The sequence below is a fragment of the Heterocephalus glaber genome, unplaced genomic scaffold, assembly GCF_053883595.1.
Source record: "Heterocephalus glaber isolate CG9 unplaced genomic scaffold, H.glaber_assembly_v1.0 deba00000738, whole genome shotgun sequence".
In the NCBI taxonomy this organism is placed as follows: domain Eukaryota; kingdom Metazoa; phylum Chordata; class Mammalia; order Rodentia; family Bathyergidae; genus Heterocephalus; species Heterocephalus glaber.
Window position 1 is genome coordinate 1,373,905 of NW_028258161.1, and position 15,109 is coordinate 1,389,013.

Genomic DNA, 15,109 nt, shown 5'->3' on the forward strand with positions numbered 1-15,109 from the left:
CGAGTCCTACACCAAAGGACTCCCAAAGCCACCCTGATTCTCTAGGGCAAGGACAGCTCCTTAATCCAAGCACCAGAGTGCTTGCCCATTCCTTGTTCTCTGCAGTGACTGGGACAGGACTCAGTGACCACTGCAAAAGCCCTTTTCCATACAACCACCAGCTCCTTTCTCTGGGCCTCATCCTGGGGAGAAACACCAACTTCGTCTCCTCCCTGAAGGTGGTGGCCCAGGCCAAGCTGGCATCAACTCCCACCCAGGCCCAGGCTGTCCTGGTGCTCAAACAAAGACATATTCTGACCCTCCTGCACAGAGAGGGGGGACTGTTTCTAGCCCCAGGGGGAGCCGGCCTTAATCTACTGCACAGTGAATGACAACAATGTTAAGAATGAAAATATGGTTTGGGGGAATAGTCCCCAGGAGCCCAACATTTTGGTATTTAAAGGAACTTTAATGAGCTTAAGAAGATAATCTGGAGTTCAGGAGGGGGTGTTTTGTTTTGTTTTGTTTTGAAAAATCCTTTTAAAAGCTCCTGAGGCTTGGTAGGGAGGAGGCAACCCAATTGGAGTGCAGGAGTGGCTGCTGTAACTGAAGGGGTGGGGATGAAATGAGGACAGGAAGCTGCTCCAAAGAGCTCCTATGCAGCAGCAGAACCTGTTGCTCAAGAGATGGAGGATGGGTCCTCAAAGAGTGGGGAAATGCCACTTCCAGAGATGCAACAAAGGGTTGAGAATTAAGGATGCATTTACATCCTAGCAGAATGCTAAGCAGGCTTCTCACACATGACGCCTTCTCCTGTCTACTCTTGACAGCCCCAGCCCCAGGCACTTCTCAGACCCACGGAAACCTACCACTTTGTAGTGGCAGGACATAAGTCAGGAGCCATTAAGGGACCAGCATACTCAGGGAGGTTTTCAGGGAGCCTAAAATGGTCACCCAAAAAGTAAAGGTCACAGAACCATGCAAACCTGAGACTAACACCCCTCACCAACTATTTAGCTGAGCCCTACTGCATAACTGGGACGCCACGTAGCAGGACTATTATTTTGTACATCTAAAGACTCAGTTCCCCCCAAGTGAGAATATTGCAAGAGTCCAAATAGTCCATAAGGATAGCTGGGGGGAAAGGGAAGGCCACTGATGAGACAGAGTTTAAGTGATATTTTATGCTTGCAAGAATCAAGTTAACAGAGTTCCACAGTGCATAGTGCAGGAAGGTGAGGGAGAATGGGACAGGGCCATGCACGAAGTCTAAATACAGCACGTGGCCCATTTCCAGCAAGGCAGAATGCCTATGGCACCTTTTATGTGGACAGAGTTTATCGGGAAGATCAGAGAAGACAGTCCAATCCATAACGGCCAGATAGCTCTCAGGATTCACCTGCTCCATGACAGCAATGATAAGCACAAATCTAATGACTCAGAGGCCTACTGAGTCAGAAAAGCCAGACATACTTGCTGTTATCCAAAAATAGCATCTCCAAACTGGAATCTTGGAAAGCTGGAAGAAACACTCTTTCATGTGAGTTCAGTACAGGACCGGGAAAAGCACAGTCTACTTTGTATTTTCAGCCGTCATGACATTATGGCATAGTCATGGGGAACCTCGAGTGGTTAACAGTAGATTCCAGCAAGATGATTGGCCTTGCAGATGGTTTGGTAGCCTTCTTCGCCATTGGAAAAAAACAATACCGAGATAGTTTTTCAAAATCCTCTTTTAACTACACAGATGGAACTATTTGTGATGGGGCCAATTACAACCACCGGCTAAGAAACTGATATAGGTTTTGTTTTATTCTTTACAAAATGTCTTCACTAATACTTCAGTGTTTCTGCTGCACTCCGATTGCATCTGCTAAGCCAAGAGAAACTTAATCCCTATCCTAAGTCTCATTTTATTTATTTTCAGTAGTGTGAAAACAAACATGTAGCAAGATTACATTGTTTATACCTCCTTTTTAGCCACAATAGCTCTAATCCTCCTGCTAATTAATGCCAGGACCATGGCAATTTTATTAATTTCATCTTAGTTAAAAATATAAGGGAGATCATCATGCTTTACCAAAATAACAATTTGACATTTAGAAGGTGTTTGTTTTATTTCTGCAAGATGGTGGGCTAGGTTACTTAAGATACGACAAAGAAACCCAAAACTTCAGTTGACATTGGTCAATGACAACATAACTAATACTAATTGCGATATGTTGATGAAAACACCCCATATCATGCTCGGCAAAAAGACTAAGGAGAAACATAAATCTTCAGGAGCACTGAAGCCAGAGTCTCTCCATCCTAGAAAACAGGCCTTTCTAAAAGGCACAAAGGAGAAAAGGGGGTCTTTTCTGTGTGCTCTCTGATTTTTGTTTCAGAACCTTTCCTGTAGTCTGTTCCTAAAATTACCAACTTCCCCAAACCAAGTTTGGAGAGGCTGCTGGCGACAGTTCTGTTCTAGTGTCCTTAGGATACTCTGGGAAAAGCACACAGGGTGCTTCTGAGGGGCTCGCGGCATGTTGGGGACGGGACACAACCCTCCTGGTCCTCCCATGAGGGGATTGTTCTGCTTCTGGGCAGAGAGTTGGAGAGACACTGCCCACCCCACACAGCCCTGGACCCCTCATCCCGCCCCAACGTGACTCAGCTAAGCACCCTTCCTGAAGAAGTGAAAGAAAATCTAAAAATCCATGTCTGAAAGAGTTAAAAACAACAAAAAGAAATAGAGCTGAGATCTCATAGTTAGGGAAGAAATTATTTTTAAATCTTTCTGATAGAATGTGTGTGTGTTTTTCTCCCATAATTCATTTCCCAGTACTGTACAACTGTACTTAATAATCAAGCTGACATGATTCGATATTGGTTATTTTGAGCTTATAAAATTCAACAATCACATTTTGTAATATGCATTTACTCCTAGAGGCTTTAATAAATTGCTGGTGAAATAAGGAATATTTTACAGTCTTGTCTATTTTCTCACTTCTAAATTCTACAGGCCAAATAATTTCTTTGGCTATAAAAATACTTAGCTGATGATTTAATAAATGAAGTTCTTCTCAGTAGAGAAGCAGTACTTGCTCATTATCCCCAAACCCTCAGAATTTAAAAAGTAACAGTAAAAAGGACACCCTGAAATCAGCCTTTTGATGAACATAAAATATATAAGTAAAAATGAAACTAAAAAGACAAACAATGAACTATCAAAACGTCCTCAGCATTGAAATAGAAATATCACAAGCTATTTTCTAGCCAGGTAGACGACAAAAGTTCCAAGACTCTACAGTATACAAAACTGGATAGATAACTTTTTCAAGTGTTCTGTTTATGTAAGGATCAAAAGAACCCCATAAGCCTTCTCTAAAAAGCAATGTTCATATCTCACATCCTAATTCCCCGAATACTATTAATATCTTCTTCTGCTAATTTCATTTCAGATTTTTTTTTTTAAGATTTAGATTCTAAGAAAGTCTTACCCAGGGACCAACATACACAAAAAGAGAAAACACCTCTGAGCAGGGACTGTTTCCAATCACCCTCTAAAATTAAAACCGAAAAAAGAGATAAGTCTGCCTGCCCAAAAAGCCACAGCCTGTGGACACTGCTCATTCTCAGCTAAGCCCCTGCAATTTAATGCAGACACCAATTTATTACCTAGCCCTATTTGGATTTTAGTATTCCTTAAATTTTATTGTGCCAGGAGTGGGGCCAACAAAAGAGAAAGTAAAGCAAAATTCTAACAATCGCCTCTGTAATTTCATCTGTGAGCTCCTTTTATGAGTAACTGCATGCCCAATTTTGATCTCCAAGCAATATCACAGCAATAAAACCAAACCGACTCCTTACACACGCACACCTCCTACACTACCTTGATAAAATGCAGAATTGGTTCATTACTGATCCTAATAGAGCACATTACCTAAATCCCTTTTGCTTCAGAGCTGCCAATCAGCAGGTTCAAAGAAAGACCCAAAGAAAGATCTAAGGGTAACCTCCACTTTCCCCTATTTCAGACCCTGTCTTTGGAAATCAGGTCTCCTCCTAAAGGAAGGGAAGAAAACATCAACTGGCTCTGTGAGGAAAGATTTCCCAAGGCCTGAGATCTGCTGACATGTGGGGAGTTGTGATGTTGTGAGAACAACCCCGATGACAGCCGTACTGTTCCACACAGCTCCTAGGACGTCTAGAACAATCCAGGGATAATGATAAACTTCATATGTGAGGCGAGTGAGCCCCGCCTGGCCCACCAACCCACTAGGCACATGAAAGGAACAATATATAAACTTGATTTAAATGTGGGACCCCTTCCAGAAGCCTTAATTATCTATTGTATTACAACATTCCCATTATTCAGCAGTTTCCTCTGTCTCAGACTAAGGTCCAACTACAGCGTTTGCTTGGAACAAATTCAGGGAAAACTCCAAACTAACCAGATCAGAGAGGATCCCGTTAAATAGGGAACAACAGTTATATAAATAGAAGTCTTCTAGGCTCGAACACATTTGGATTGTCTGCTAACTTTCAGCAACACTGAGTCAATTACACCCAGTTTTTAAGCAGTCACCCCCACAGTGCCCGGATGTGTTATGTCACAGAGTGTAGCTCCGTCCATTTTTTAAATGTTATCTTTCCACTTAGTTCTTTTTCCTCGATTACATCACAAGCACTAGAAGTTGCCCCCAGTTCTGAATTTCTGGATGTTCATAAATCAGTATTCTACACTTTGGCCTTCAACTCTTATTTGTTTTGGGTGATCAGAAGATAAGATATTCCTAGGGGTGTTGTAATGTGTGAGACAAACACATAGTGAAACATACTAAGGTTTCAAATGAGCGGCTGTATGTGTCCAAGCTGCCACTGTCAGTTCAATTTTTTTTTAATTAGAAAAACTTGGGTGTGTGATATCCTGACCGTGTAACAGCTAGTTGATACCATGGAATTTTCACTTTCTAAGTGGCTGCCTGACACCATTGCAATATGGCTAATAATTCAAATGCAAAATTGCCCCACAACCAGAAATGCATACACAAATGACTAAAGTTGAATATGGTAAACACACTTTGTTAATATCATGTCTATGACTGGTGCTGAAGTTGGCACAGTTATACATTCTTTCATTTAAATGTGTAGAAATAGCAGTTGGACCTCATGAACTTTATAGAGACAAGGATGCTACCCAAATATTCCTTTTTTATTAAGCATTCCATAATCATTATTGTCCGATCACTTCCATCTTACTTTCCTTTCCATTTACCTTGTCTGAGCCTCAGCATGTTAAGAGGTCCATCTAAAAAGGGAAAGCTGTTTTATTAATGTATTAAAAAGGAAAAAAAAGTTGCGATTGTTTCATGACTATGTCTAAAGTTGAATCACATCCCTCTAGAAGATAAATATCTGGTCATTTACAATGGATTCTGGTCAATACCTACTCCTTCCTGCACTTTAAGAAGAGGAGGCTTTCAGGAAATACTGATGGTTAGCAAGACATACATGGAAAAAGTGCCGGGCTTACAGGCCTCATGAAGGCAAGCTCTGAGATTTTTTTCTGACTATTCTCTCCTCACCTAGCCCAGTGCCTTACAAACAGAAGCTTGTTAAAAGCTTTTGAATAAAAGAATTTGTCCTGAGCCTAATTTTTTAAAAAATCACCTCTTCATTCTCTCCTATACCCAATAACCAGGCAGACTAATACTATTAAGACTATCAAGTATATTAAAATCCTATTTTGTTGTAAGAAGAATGTGATTGGGATAAGGGGTTGTGTAGGGGGAAAAAAGGAAATTTAAGAAAGGAATAATTGAAATGAAAAGCCATTGATGGGCTGAGCACAGACTACTAATGACAGTGTGCTGTGAGTTAGAGAGCGAGCATGCGTAGGTCAATTTTGGACATCCACGTTTCAGTAAACATTTTTAAATTAAAATTAAAACCCTTCATTGTATCACCAACACCTCTCTGAACGACGGAGCTCACACCCCTCCATAAAATCTTCTTGGTTCAGGCCAACAGCTGGCAAGTTGATCCCTGCAATTTTCTCTTTGCAGAAATAGCCTTGTGAGGGGCGAACCGACCCTCCTAGGCTAATAAGCCCAGACCGCTCCAAACCTAGAGGACTGCGAAGGGAGGGACATTGTTGTGTTAAGTACTTTACGACAACTGTTTCTTCTCCTCTTGACACAGCCTGACTTCCTTAAAGAAGATTTGACTGGCCAGACAGCTGTGTTGACCCTTAAGCCTTCTCTGATTCATGATTTTTTTTTAACAAACAGAATAGAAATTCACAACCCAAATCCTTTCCTAAGCTCCAGTACTTTTGAATTGGCTAGTGTTAGGCTTGAAGGGTGTGAGCATTTCAGTAATCTATAAGCAGAAAGATAAAGAGTGGGTCCATACAACACTGACGCCTTGAGATGAAAAGCAAAAGAGAAAAAAGCGAGCAATCGACCTTTATCCCAAGGCGATACTTGAAGTTGTGTGGGCAACATCTGCTTAATTACCCAAAAATCACACTTTTCACTCAGACACGGAGGCCTTAAACAACCAAGAACAGAGACAGGCATCCCTTCTTTCAAAAACGTTGACCATCATGATCACTTTGTGGTCATGAGGAGTTTTCACTTCCGTATATATTTCAGCATTGTCCAACTCATCCAAATTTGAGTGTATATACATATTCTTAAAATGTAAAGGTATTATCTTTCCAAAACAGTAACAACAAAATGCCCATGATTCTCTCCACATGAGGATAAAATGCTCCAATTTTATAGCAAAGGAGGACTGAGTGACAGCATTTTTGGTGCGGTTACTGGGTCTAATCACTTTGTCAGTTTTTAGTAAGCCTCACAGCCCAAGGGAGAAGGGAACGAAGAGATCTCGGATCTTTCCCAATGCCTTTTGCTGTAGAGCCCCCTCCAGTACAACCCCTTTCATTGCGTGTTCCTAATAACATTACAGGAACTATTTCCCATACATACTAACCCTCCTTTCATTATTCTCATAAAGTGCTGCCCCTTTCACTCACTAGTGACAAATGCTGAATTCTCCTCCAGTCTACAGATTCCTGTGCTAATGTACTAACCCAGAGACCTCCGTTTCAGCCACTTTTCTTTCCTCCAAATCCTCCACAGGCCTGCAAAGCTGATGTCCCTATATATGATCAGTTTTTGCAAGGACAAGTAGTTCCCTCTTTTTCCTCCGATGAGCTCCTCCACACCAGCCCAGAGAGAATAAGGAAATTCCTCTAACTCCCATTCCCTTAGGCATTACAGAGCTCTAGCTCTCTTGTAACCCTCTTTCTTAAATACCTGCCTCGCAATTCTCCTCAAAACACGCCAGGACGATCCTGTGGACAGGAGGGAACTGGACTCGCTGCGTGGTAGAAAGCACCCTCAGATTGGATGGAGACATATCATGGAGGAGGGGGCTTCGGGTCAGGCTCCCACTTCTGACCTAACAGCTCTTTCTCCCGAGGTCTTTGGAGGGACATAGGAAGAACGAATGTAAGCGGGAAACAACGCGCACAGGGTGAAGAAACCGTGGAAATCGTGGAGGCGCTTCAACCTCAGCGCCGGCACAAGGGCCTCAGTGCTACGGACACCTGGGAAAGATGGAGCTGACCCGCAAGAAGACTCCAGTCACTGGCAGCGCGAGGGGCTACCCAGTGAAAAGAAAAGCGGGGTGTGGCTTAAAGGGGTCCGCAACCAGTGGCCCCTGGGAACAGTGAGTCCAGGAGACTAAAACCTAGGCGAGCAGACGCAGAACCCAGCAATGGCTGGCGCTTCTGCGGAGCGTGGTCTATGGCTGCGCGCGCTGGCGCCATCCCTGCGCCCCCGGGGAGCGCGGTGAAGGGGACACTGGTGAAGGGGAGACCTACGTGCCCGGGCGTGCGACTGCGTGCCTCCTCCACCTTGCGGAAGAGGATAGAGAAGAGATCGCCCGGGTGGCGCGGCACTTACTTCTCGTAGTCGTACTTGCAGTAGAGTTTCTTGTCCCGGTAGAAGCAGGTGGTCTCCAGGGGTTCTTTGCAGGAGGCGCACTGCACGCACTGCTCGTGCCAGAAGCTGTCGTTGAGCCGCAGCAGAAACCTGTCCGAGATGACCCGCTGACAGCCCTCGCAGACAGACTTCGGACTCACCGCTCTGCCTGCAGCCGCAACAGACGTTTGCGGGTGAGCCGCCGGCCGATTAACCGGCCAAACCCTGCCGCATCGCCCCGATCCCTCCACACCCTTACTGTCCACCCCAGAAAGCCCCATCACCAGCCGGGCCGAGGCGAGGAAACAGTCAAACTAAGTGGCCTTTCTAATACACGGGGAACATGTGGGAAGATTTAAATTCTAGCGGGGGTGGGTGTAAATCGATGAGTGGGCTTTAATTTTCAAGCACACCCACTTACACGCGCGCAAGAGTGCGCGCAACCTGCGAAATCAGATCACAAATAAATTTGTGGGCCCAGATTTACATCACAATTATTAAATCATTCACTGTTTTTAATCTATTAACTATTTTAGAGCAGAGTAGGTAAAAACAATTTGTCTGCTTTTTCTTTTGTTAACATGTCATTGTATTCTTTTTTTTTTTAAGGAAAGCAAAATTCGCATTTCTTTCTAAAAAGTCCCGTGGGTACAGAAAAAAAAAACAAAACCGTCTCGCCCCAGGAAAGCCCAGTATTGTTCAAACCAATGAACCCCAAACTGCTGAGTCTTGGCTGGCAGGCAAATTGTACACGGGTTTTTCATAATTAAGAAGTGTCAAAATAGACAACAGGGGAAAATGCGGAGGGGGGAGCTCGCGGAGAAGCTAAGGAGGGTCGCTGCCGGTAGGACCCCACCCAGCGCGTTCAGGAATCCGCTCCGAACTACCCCTCCGCCGCCCCCCCACGATGCCTGGGCCCCCTCGTTGGCACATTTTACAAATACTTGAAGCTCTGTCCTGCCACAGCGACCCTCTCTAGCTCTTAGGGTCCCAAGGGTGGATCCTCCTGCATTTTCCCCGCTAGGCTCAGCCCGTTTTTCCCTTTGGGGATTGGGCCACCAGGCTTTGGGGAGGGGGAAAGAAGTTCTAGGGGAGAAGACGAGAGACGATTGTCAATTTAAAATATCTATTTTCTTTCTGCCCGGTCTCAGTAGCTCTGGGTCACGACCCCAGCACTGGCAGCGGAAGTGGGCCGGGTGGAGGGCATCCAGCGAAACGCGACGCGCTGGGTTCTGAAGTCCGCCCGCGCCCTGAGGGGCCAGTGCCCTCCTTGGATGTCGGCCAAAATGCCCACTTGCCCAAAAGGCCGGCTCAAAGAGGAGGGGGCGCACTGTGCGTGATTTAGGTTCAATTGCAGTGTTGAGGGGGCGGGGGTGGAATTCCTTTCTGGATATGGCTTCTCAGCTGAAATGTCTCCTCGTTGTCCTCCTGCATCTCGCTTTAGTGGTTCCCAGTGAGAAAAAGACGTTTAAAGGACAAAAGGAAAAATCCTTCTAGATTAAAAAAAAAATTGATAAACAAACGAAAAGTCTTTTCTCCAAACTTGAAAAGCGCCAAGGGTGGCATGAGCGAGATTGACCGCAAGAATCCCTGGCCTACGCTCCGGAGGACGCGTTCCTGTCTCTCCGGCCTCCTTGGACTCGCTAGGGCTCCGCGGCGGCTGCCAAGGGGCTGGGGTGGGCAGGGGAACCGCCGGACCTGGGATCCAACTTCAGTTAATTAAAGCGAGGCGAGGGCCCCGCCGCGCGGGCTAATCCCTGCGCCGCGCTGCCCACCGGCCCGGAAAAGCCTCTCGGCCATGCCCAAGGCTGAATTGAGGCTGGAGTTGTTGGCGGGGCGAGAAGTCGCCTCGAGCTTGGGTGCTCCTGGCCTCAGCCCTCCTGTGCTCGCCCCCAGCCCTCCGAGAAACCAGTGGCGTTTATCAGCCGTCGATCAGCTCCGTGATTAAAAAATCCAGCCCTGGGTAATTTTAATCACTTGCCACTCAAACGCCTGCGAACAAACTCTCCCGCCCCTCGTGGCTTTAGGGAATTCGATGCCCCGCGCGTGAGGCCCACGGAGACTTGTTGGTTTTATTGCGTAGGGACAGCGCAAAAGGACTGACAGACGCCGACGCGGACAGACAGGGAGTGGGCTCTACTACCCTCATCGCCGCCCAAGCAGTTGGGATCCAGAGATCTGGGCCTGGCGACAGGGGAGTGTGCCGGTGGCGACGGCCCCTTCACTCACCGAGCAGCGAGGAGAAGGAGGCCGAGGTCTCAATCGCGCTTTGGAAGTTCTCCTCCATCTTCAGGCCGTCCAGCATGTTCGGGCCCGGCCAGGAGGACCTGTAGAAGAGAGGACAAGATGCGTCTGATGTCGCTGCCCGCTGGGAGTCACCGGCCAAAGCTGCGCGCTCCTGAGAAAGGACGGGGGGAGTGTCCAGGGCGACCAGAATGAGCCAGGAGGGTAGAATCCAGCCACGAGAAACGCGAGGTGGGAGGAGAGCGACAGTCACAGCGAACTGCTCCGACTGATCTGATTTCACTCGAAGTCAACGCGCACGTTTTGTACTTAGGCCTCCGCCCCCCGACTGCGTTTCTTCTTCTCCTGCCCCTCCACCCCCACCCTCGTCTCCAGGTCTCCCTTCCTGAGACGGACTCCGCCCCAGCCTATACTAACGTGGCCCTAGGGACGCCTCTGCAGGGATCCAGCTACCGGAGAAGGATGGAGATAAAGGAAGAGGCGCTCTCCGTCGCGCGACCGGGCCCAGACGCGCGGAACGACCACCGCTACAGCCCGCGCCCCGGCGCCCGCTTTCGGCCCCCTCACCTGCCCGGGGTCGGAGCTTGGCAGAGGGAGGAATTCGGAGAGGTCCCGCCTGCTTCCGTACTCCGGGCGCTGCGCTCTGCAGGGGGGCGCCCGGGAGTGGGCGTGCGGGGCGCGAGGGGAGGTCCTCCTGCCGGTCGGCCAGGCCCGGGAATGTCTGCAGGAGCAAAGGAGTCGCCTCGGGGAGGAGCCGCGGCTGGCCCGACTCACTCTTGGATGCATTTCAAATCAACTTTCGGAAACGCGCCCGCCCGAGCCGAGCCGGAGCCGAGGAGCCCGAAGCCTTCCTTACCTGGTGGGCGAGCTCACTCCCAGGGTCTGGAGCACGGTGAAGTTGCGGGGCGCCGCGGGAAGCTTCGGCCGATGCCCCGAGACTGCGGCCCGAGCAGCCGCCCCCCTCCACGGCGCGCCCGGGAGAGAGCGGGAGCGAACGCCCGCCGCTGGCTCCGCTCCTCCGCGCTCCCGGGCCGGGCCGGGACGTGGCCACGAGCGGCCGGCCTTCTCGGGACGTCCTGCCAGCCCGCGTCGTCCTTCACGGGGAGGGGAGGGGAGGGCCGGATGCTTCTCCGAGGCTAGGAAGGAAGGCGGAGGCCCGGGTCCTGGGTGCAAGTCGGCCCTGCTTCTCTGGGGCGGATCCCGCGGCTTCTGACAGCGGCCGTGGCGCTGCGCGCGGTGGAGGGAAGGGGTGGGGTACGCAGGGCGGGGGGCTGGGAGCTCGTCCCGTGGCGGGGCCGTGGGGCTGAGTTCCCCGGCTCGGCTGCGCGGCCCCCCTCGCGGCCACAGACGGGTGCGCCCCTCTGCTGCGGGGACCTCCTCCGGGGCGCGCAAAGTTTCCTGGCCTCCACGTGGAACTGTTACCTTGAGGGGCCGCAGCCGGGCCTTCGCGTCGCTCTTGAGCCAACTGGCAGCTCCGGGCGGGCGGGCTGGTTACCTGTGGCTCCACGGCCGGTTGTGTGAGGGATAACCTCAGGCAGCCCTCGGTCCTGCCCGCGCGGGAAGCGCCCAGCGCCTTCTGCCGCCTGGGACTCCAGGCTCCTCAGGCCTTCCTTCATGCCCCAGGGGCGCCTGCAAGTTTCCAACTTCCGTTGGGCTGGAAACGCATTCACTGTGTGCAGATAGCGCAGGACCCTCGGCCAAACGCTGAATCCTGCCCCTGGGAGAGATTGGGGTGTATTCTGACCCCAGAGAGCAGACTTGGGATGGCAGGAAGTCAGCCAAGAGGCCATTCTTAGGGAACAGATGGGGGGAGGTCGGTTCCCCACACCTCCTAACTCTAGCATAAGAGGCCCACTCTTCAGTCCTCCAGGGACAGGAACGGGGTCTTGCTATCCTCTCTATATCCCCAAAGTACCTGGCCCCAATTGACTCAATAAACAAACCACAGCATTGGCTAACAGTTACCTAACATTCATTTTGTATCAGGCTTGGTGGCATAATCAACCCATTTAATCTTGACAATGACCCTTGGAAATGGAGACTACTGCGGTATTGCAGTATTACAGATGAGGGAAAGAAAGCACGTGCAGAATCTGTGAAATCCATGCCCCATCACCGGAGTACCCTGGGAAGGTCCCATACCATGGAATTCTCTGAGATGCCCCCAGGTCCTGACTGAATTGAGTTGGAATTGCCAGGTACTTTGGCCAGGTGAACCCAAGCAGAGGCGAGAAGGACACAGAGCAGGGGCTTTCTATGACCTTCTTCAAGGGCAGGGCCACTTCCCAGCTCTAAAGAAAAAGTACTGGCAGCCAGTTGCCCCCAAGGGCTTAGGAGCAGCAACACCTCCCTCCCCCATTTGCCATTATAAGTTCTTCCCACCAACAGCACAAACCAAACACCGAATATGACTTCAGAGAAACAAGGGAAAAGGGCAAAGAGTTTAATACTTTATATTTGAATGCTGCTTTCATACTCTTCAAGGTTCTTCCATAGACATGATTTGGCTTGATCTTTACAACAAACCTGTGAGGTAGGCAGAACAAATAGTTTTATCCATTGTTTTAGATGAATCTTTGGGGCTTAGTACACTGAAGATTGCTCTGATGTTGCCCAGATGGCTAATGGCAGGTCTCCTACCGCCTGACCTTTGTCCTTTCTGCCCCCCTCCGAGAGAAAAGGGTGTGAAAAACTAGATAGAAATTATAAGTATTCTTCAGGTTATATATAAAACAGAAGAAAAGCACAGCAAATACATAAGGAATATTTTTTAAATGCCCAACAAGAGTTTTGATTTCGATAAAGGTCTTGAATTTGTGAAATGTGTTTAATGAGTGATGAGGAAGTTCTTTTTTGCAAATATCCTGAAAGTGAATGGATTTTCCTTTGCTGTAAGACCCACATCTTTCCAATGGTTCTGGCAGCCCAGTGAGTGTAGGCTGTACAAGTCTGTGGTGGGAAGTCTTCCCCCACCTGGCTTGGGCACTTCGGGCTGGGGACTGTGCCTCATCAGGGTTGAGCCCTACTGTCCTTAGAGCAGAGCCAGGCTCACAGACACGATTAGGAAGTAGCACTTGCTGGCCAAAGGAGGAGCGGACTGCTCTCTAAACTGGAACCAAAGGGCCTCAGTTCCCTTCCCAGCTCTGCCACTGAGGCCTGGCCACCATGTCACCTCTCAGACATTAACCTGGCCTCTCTGGAATGAAAGGACATCTGACGAGGCCTGTAAGGGCCTCCCAGCCTGAGCTCTGTGATGTGAGCCCGGCTTTGGCCCGCAGAGTGGAGTAGCACCAAGAAACCCTAGCGTGTACGGTGCAATGCCATGTAGGCCTAGTTGGCCTGTCTCAATCCGGGAAGAGCCAACTCCTTTATTCAGCACTTCCTCTCTCATGAGTTGTTTCACTTGTCCCAGTGCGCCAAGAATCATGAACTCTGCTCCTACCCAGTAGGAATTCACTTTGGCCTCAGCCACCTCACTGACGTGGTGTGGATTGGTAGATGGACAAGTGGATCATTTGGCACATTCCTCTTGCCTTTCCATTTTGAACTCACATGTAGTTATTTTACCTCTTTTTTTTCTTCAGTGCACCACTGCGGATTGAATCCAAGATCTTCACACTGAGCTATAATCGCTCAGGCCTTTAAGAAAAAACTTTTAAATTTTGAAACAGGGTTGCTAAGTTTCCCAGGGCTGGGTTTGAATTTGCAATCCTCCTGCCTCAGCTTCCCAATGCTGGGATTACAGGTCTGTACAACCACACCTGGAAAATGTTTTCTTTTGACACAGTCTTGCTAATTGCCCCCACTAGGTTCTAACTTGAGATCCTCCTGCCTCAGCCTGTCACAGTGCTGGGATTACAGGTATGTGTGCCACCATGCCTGGCTTGCTTTACCTATTTAATGAAAGAAGATGCCACACAGCCTCTGACCAGGAGCCCTTTCTGAAGAAATCCATGCCACATCATCAGAATATCATCTTCTCCCTCTTAGAAATACTTTCTTCTGAGCATTTGTGTAAGAGAGGTAAAACAACTACAGAAATAACTCCAGAAATTACAGTTTCAGAGCAGGGAGTGATCGTCAAGCTCACGGGGTCCAATCTGGTTCCTAATGAGTCAAATCCACTTCCCTGGAACTGCCATTCTCTAGTCCACAGAGCCCTCAGGCCAGCCTTTCAGAAAGTCAGCTCCTGCCTCCAGAGCTGCCTTTGCTATCTGACCTGCTTTGCCCTGACTGTCACCCCTTGTGTCTGTGGCTCTCATAGGTCAGCGGTAGTGCACACGGGGCCTCAGATCAGGGTGGGGCGGGGGATGAAACGCCCATGGATGCTGGCTTGTTGCGTGCCAGCATTCTGAATGGCTGCTGTTGACCCACATGGGATACATTATGAAACCCTCCCCAGTGCTTTTCTGCAGGCCTGGTGTGCGTTGCATCTCTGTCGCATTGCATTTATACAGCTGGTGTCTGGACCTAATGTGGAAGCATACAGTTATCCTGGCTAAGAAGTAGGCAGCATTTTACACATCAAGAACCTTGCACCCTCAAGCAGATCCCAAGAGAGCTGGGGACCACGTCTTAGCCCAGTGCTTTGCTTTAAGGCGGAAACACAGGGCCCTCGCCAGGTGATCTGGAGCTGCTTCATTGGAGGAAGACAAGAAGACTCTAGCCCTGGTGAGCTAGGGTCTTTGATGCCAACGCCTCTCTGAACCCCTTCCAGTTCTACATCATCTGTCCTCACCCACACAGCACTTGTAGACAGGGGTGAGCCCTACAGACCAGCCGAAGAGTTAGCCCTTCTGTGGCAGAAATCAGAGAAGCAAACATAGCAGACGTGGCCAAGGCCTGGAGAGAGGAATGAAGATGGAGGAGTTGGAGAGCCATGTTTGGTGGGAGGAAGGAAGACAGGG

The 15,109-nt window shown here is 49.0% G+C and overlaps 1 protein-coding gene across 2 annotated transcripts in view; it reads right to left on the reverse strand.

The window, feature by feature from the left end:
• The window catches only part of Lmx1a (LIM homeobox transcription factor 1 alpha), a 146,368-nt gene extending 134,908 nt beyond the window's left edge, over positions 1–11,460 (reverse strand). The window contains exons 1-4 of one of the 2 annotated variants that reach the window (XM_087206823.1): positions 11,059–11,136; positions 10,770–10,923; positions 10,188–10,285; positions 7,941–8,127 (exon numbers count right to left, since the gene is read on the reverse strand). In XM_087206823.1, coding sequence (XP_087062949.1) covers positions 7,941–8,127; positions 10,188–10,263 — 263 coding nt within the window. In that variant the 5' untranslated portion in view covers positions 10,264–10,285; positions 10,770–10,923; positions 11,059–11,136. Of the gene's footprint in view, positions 1–7,940; positions 8,128–10,187; positions 10,286–10,769; positions 10,924–11,058 lie in introns of both variants that reach the window. The other variant, XM_021244720.2, reaches the window with a different exon arrangement.
• Positions 11,461–15,109: the final 3,649 nt, after the last annotated feature.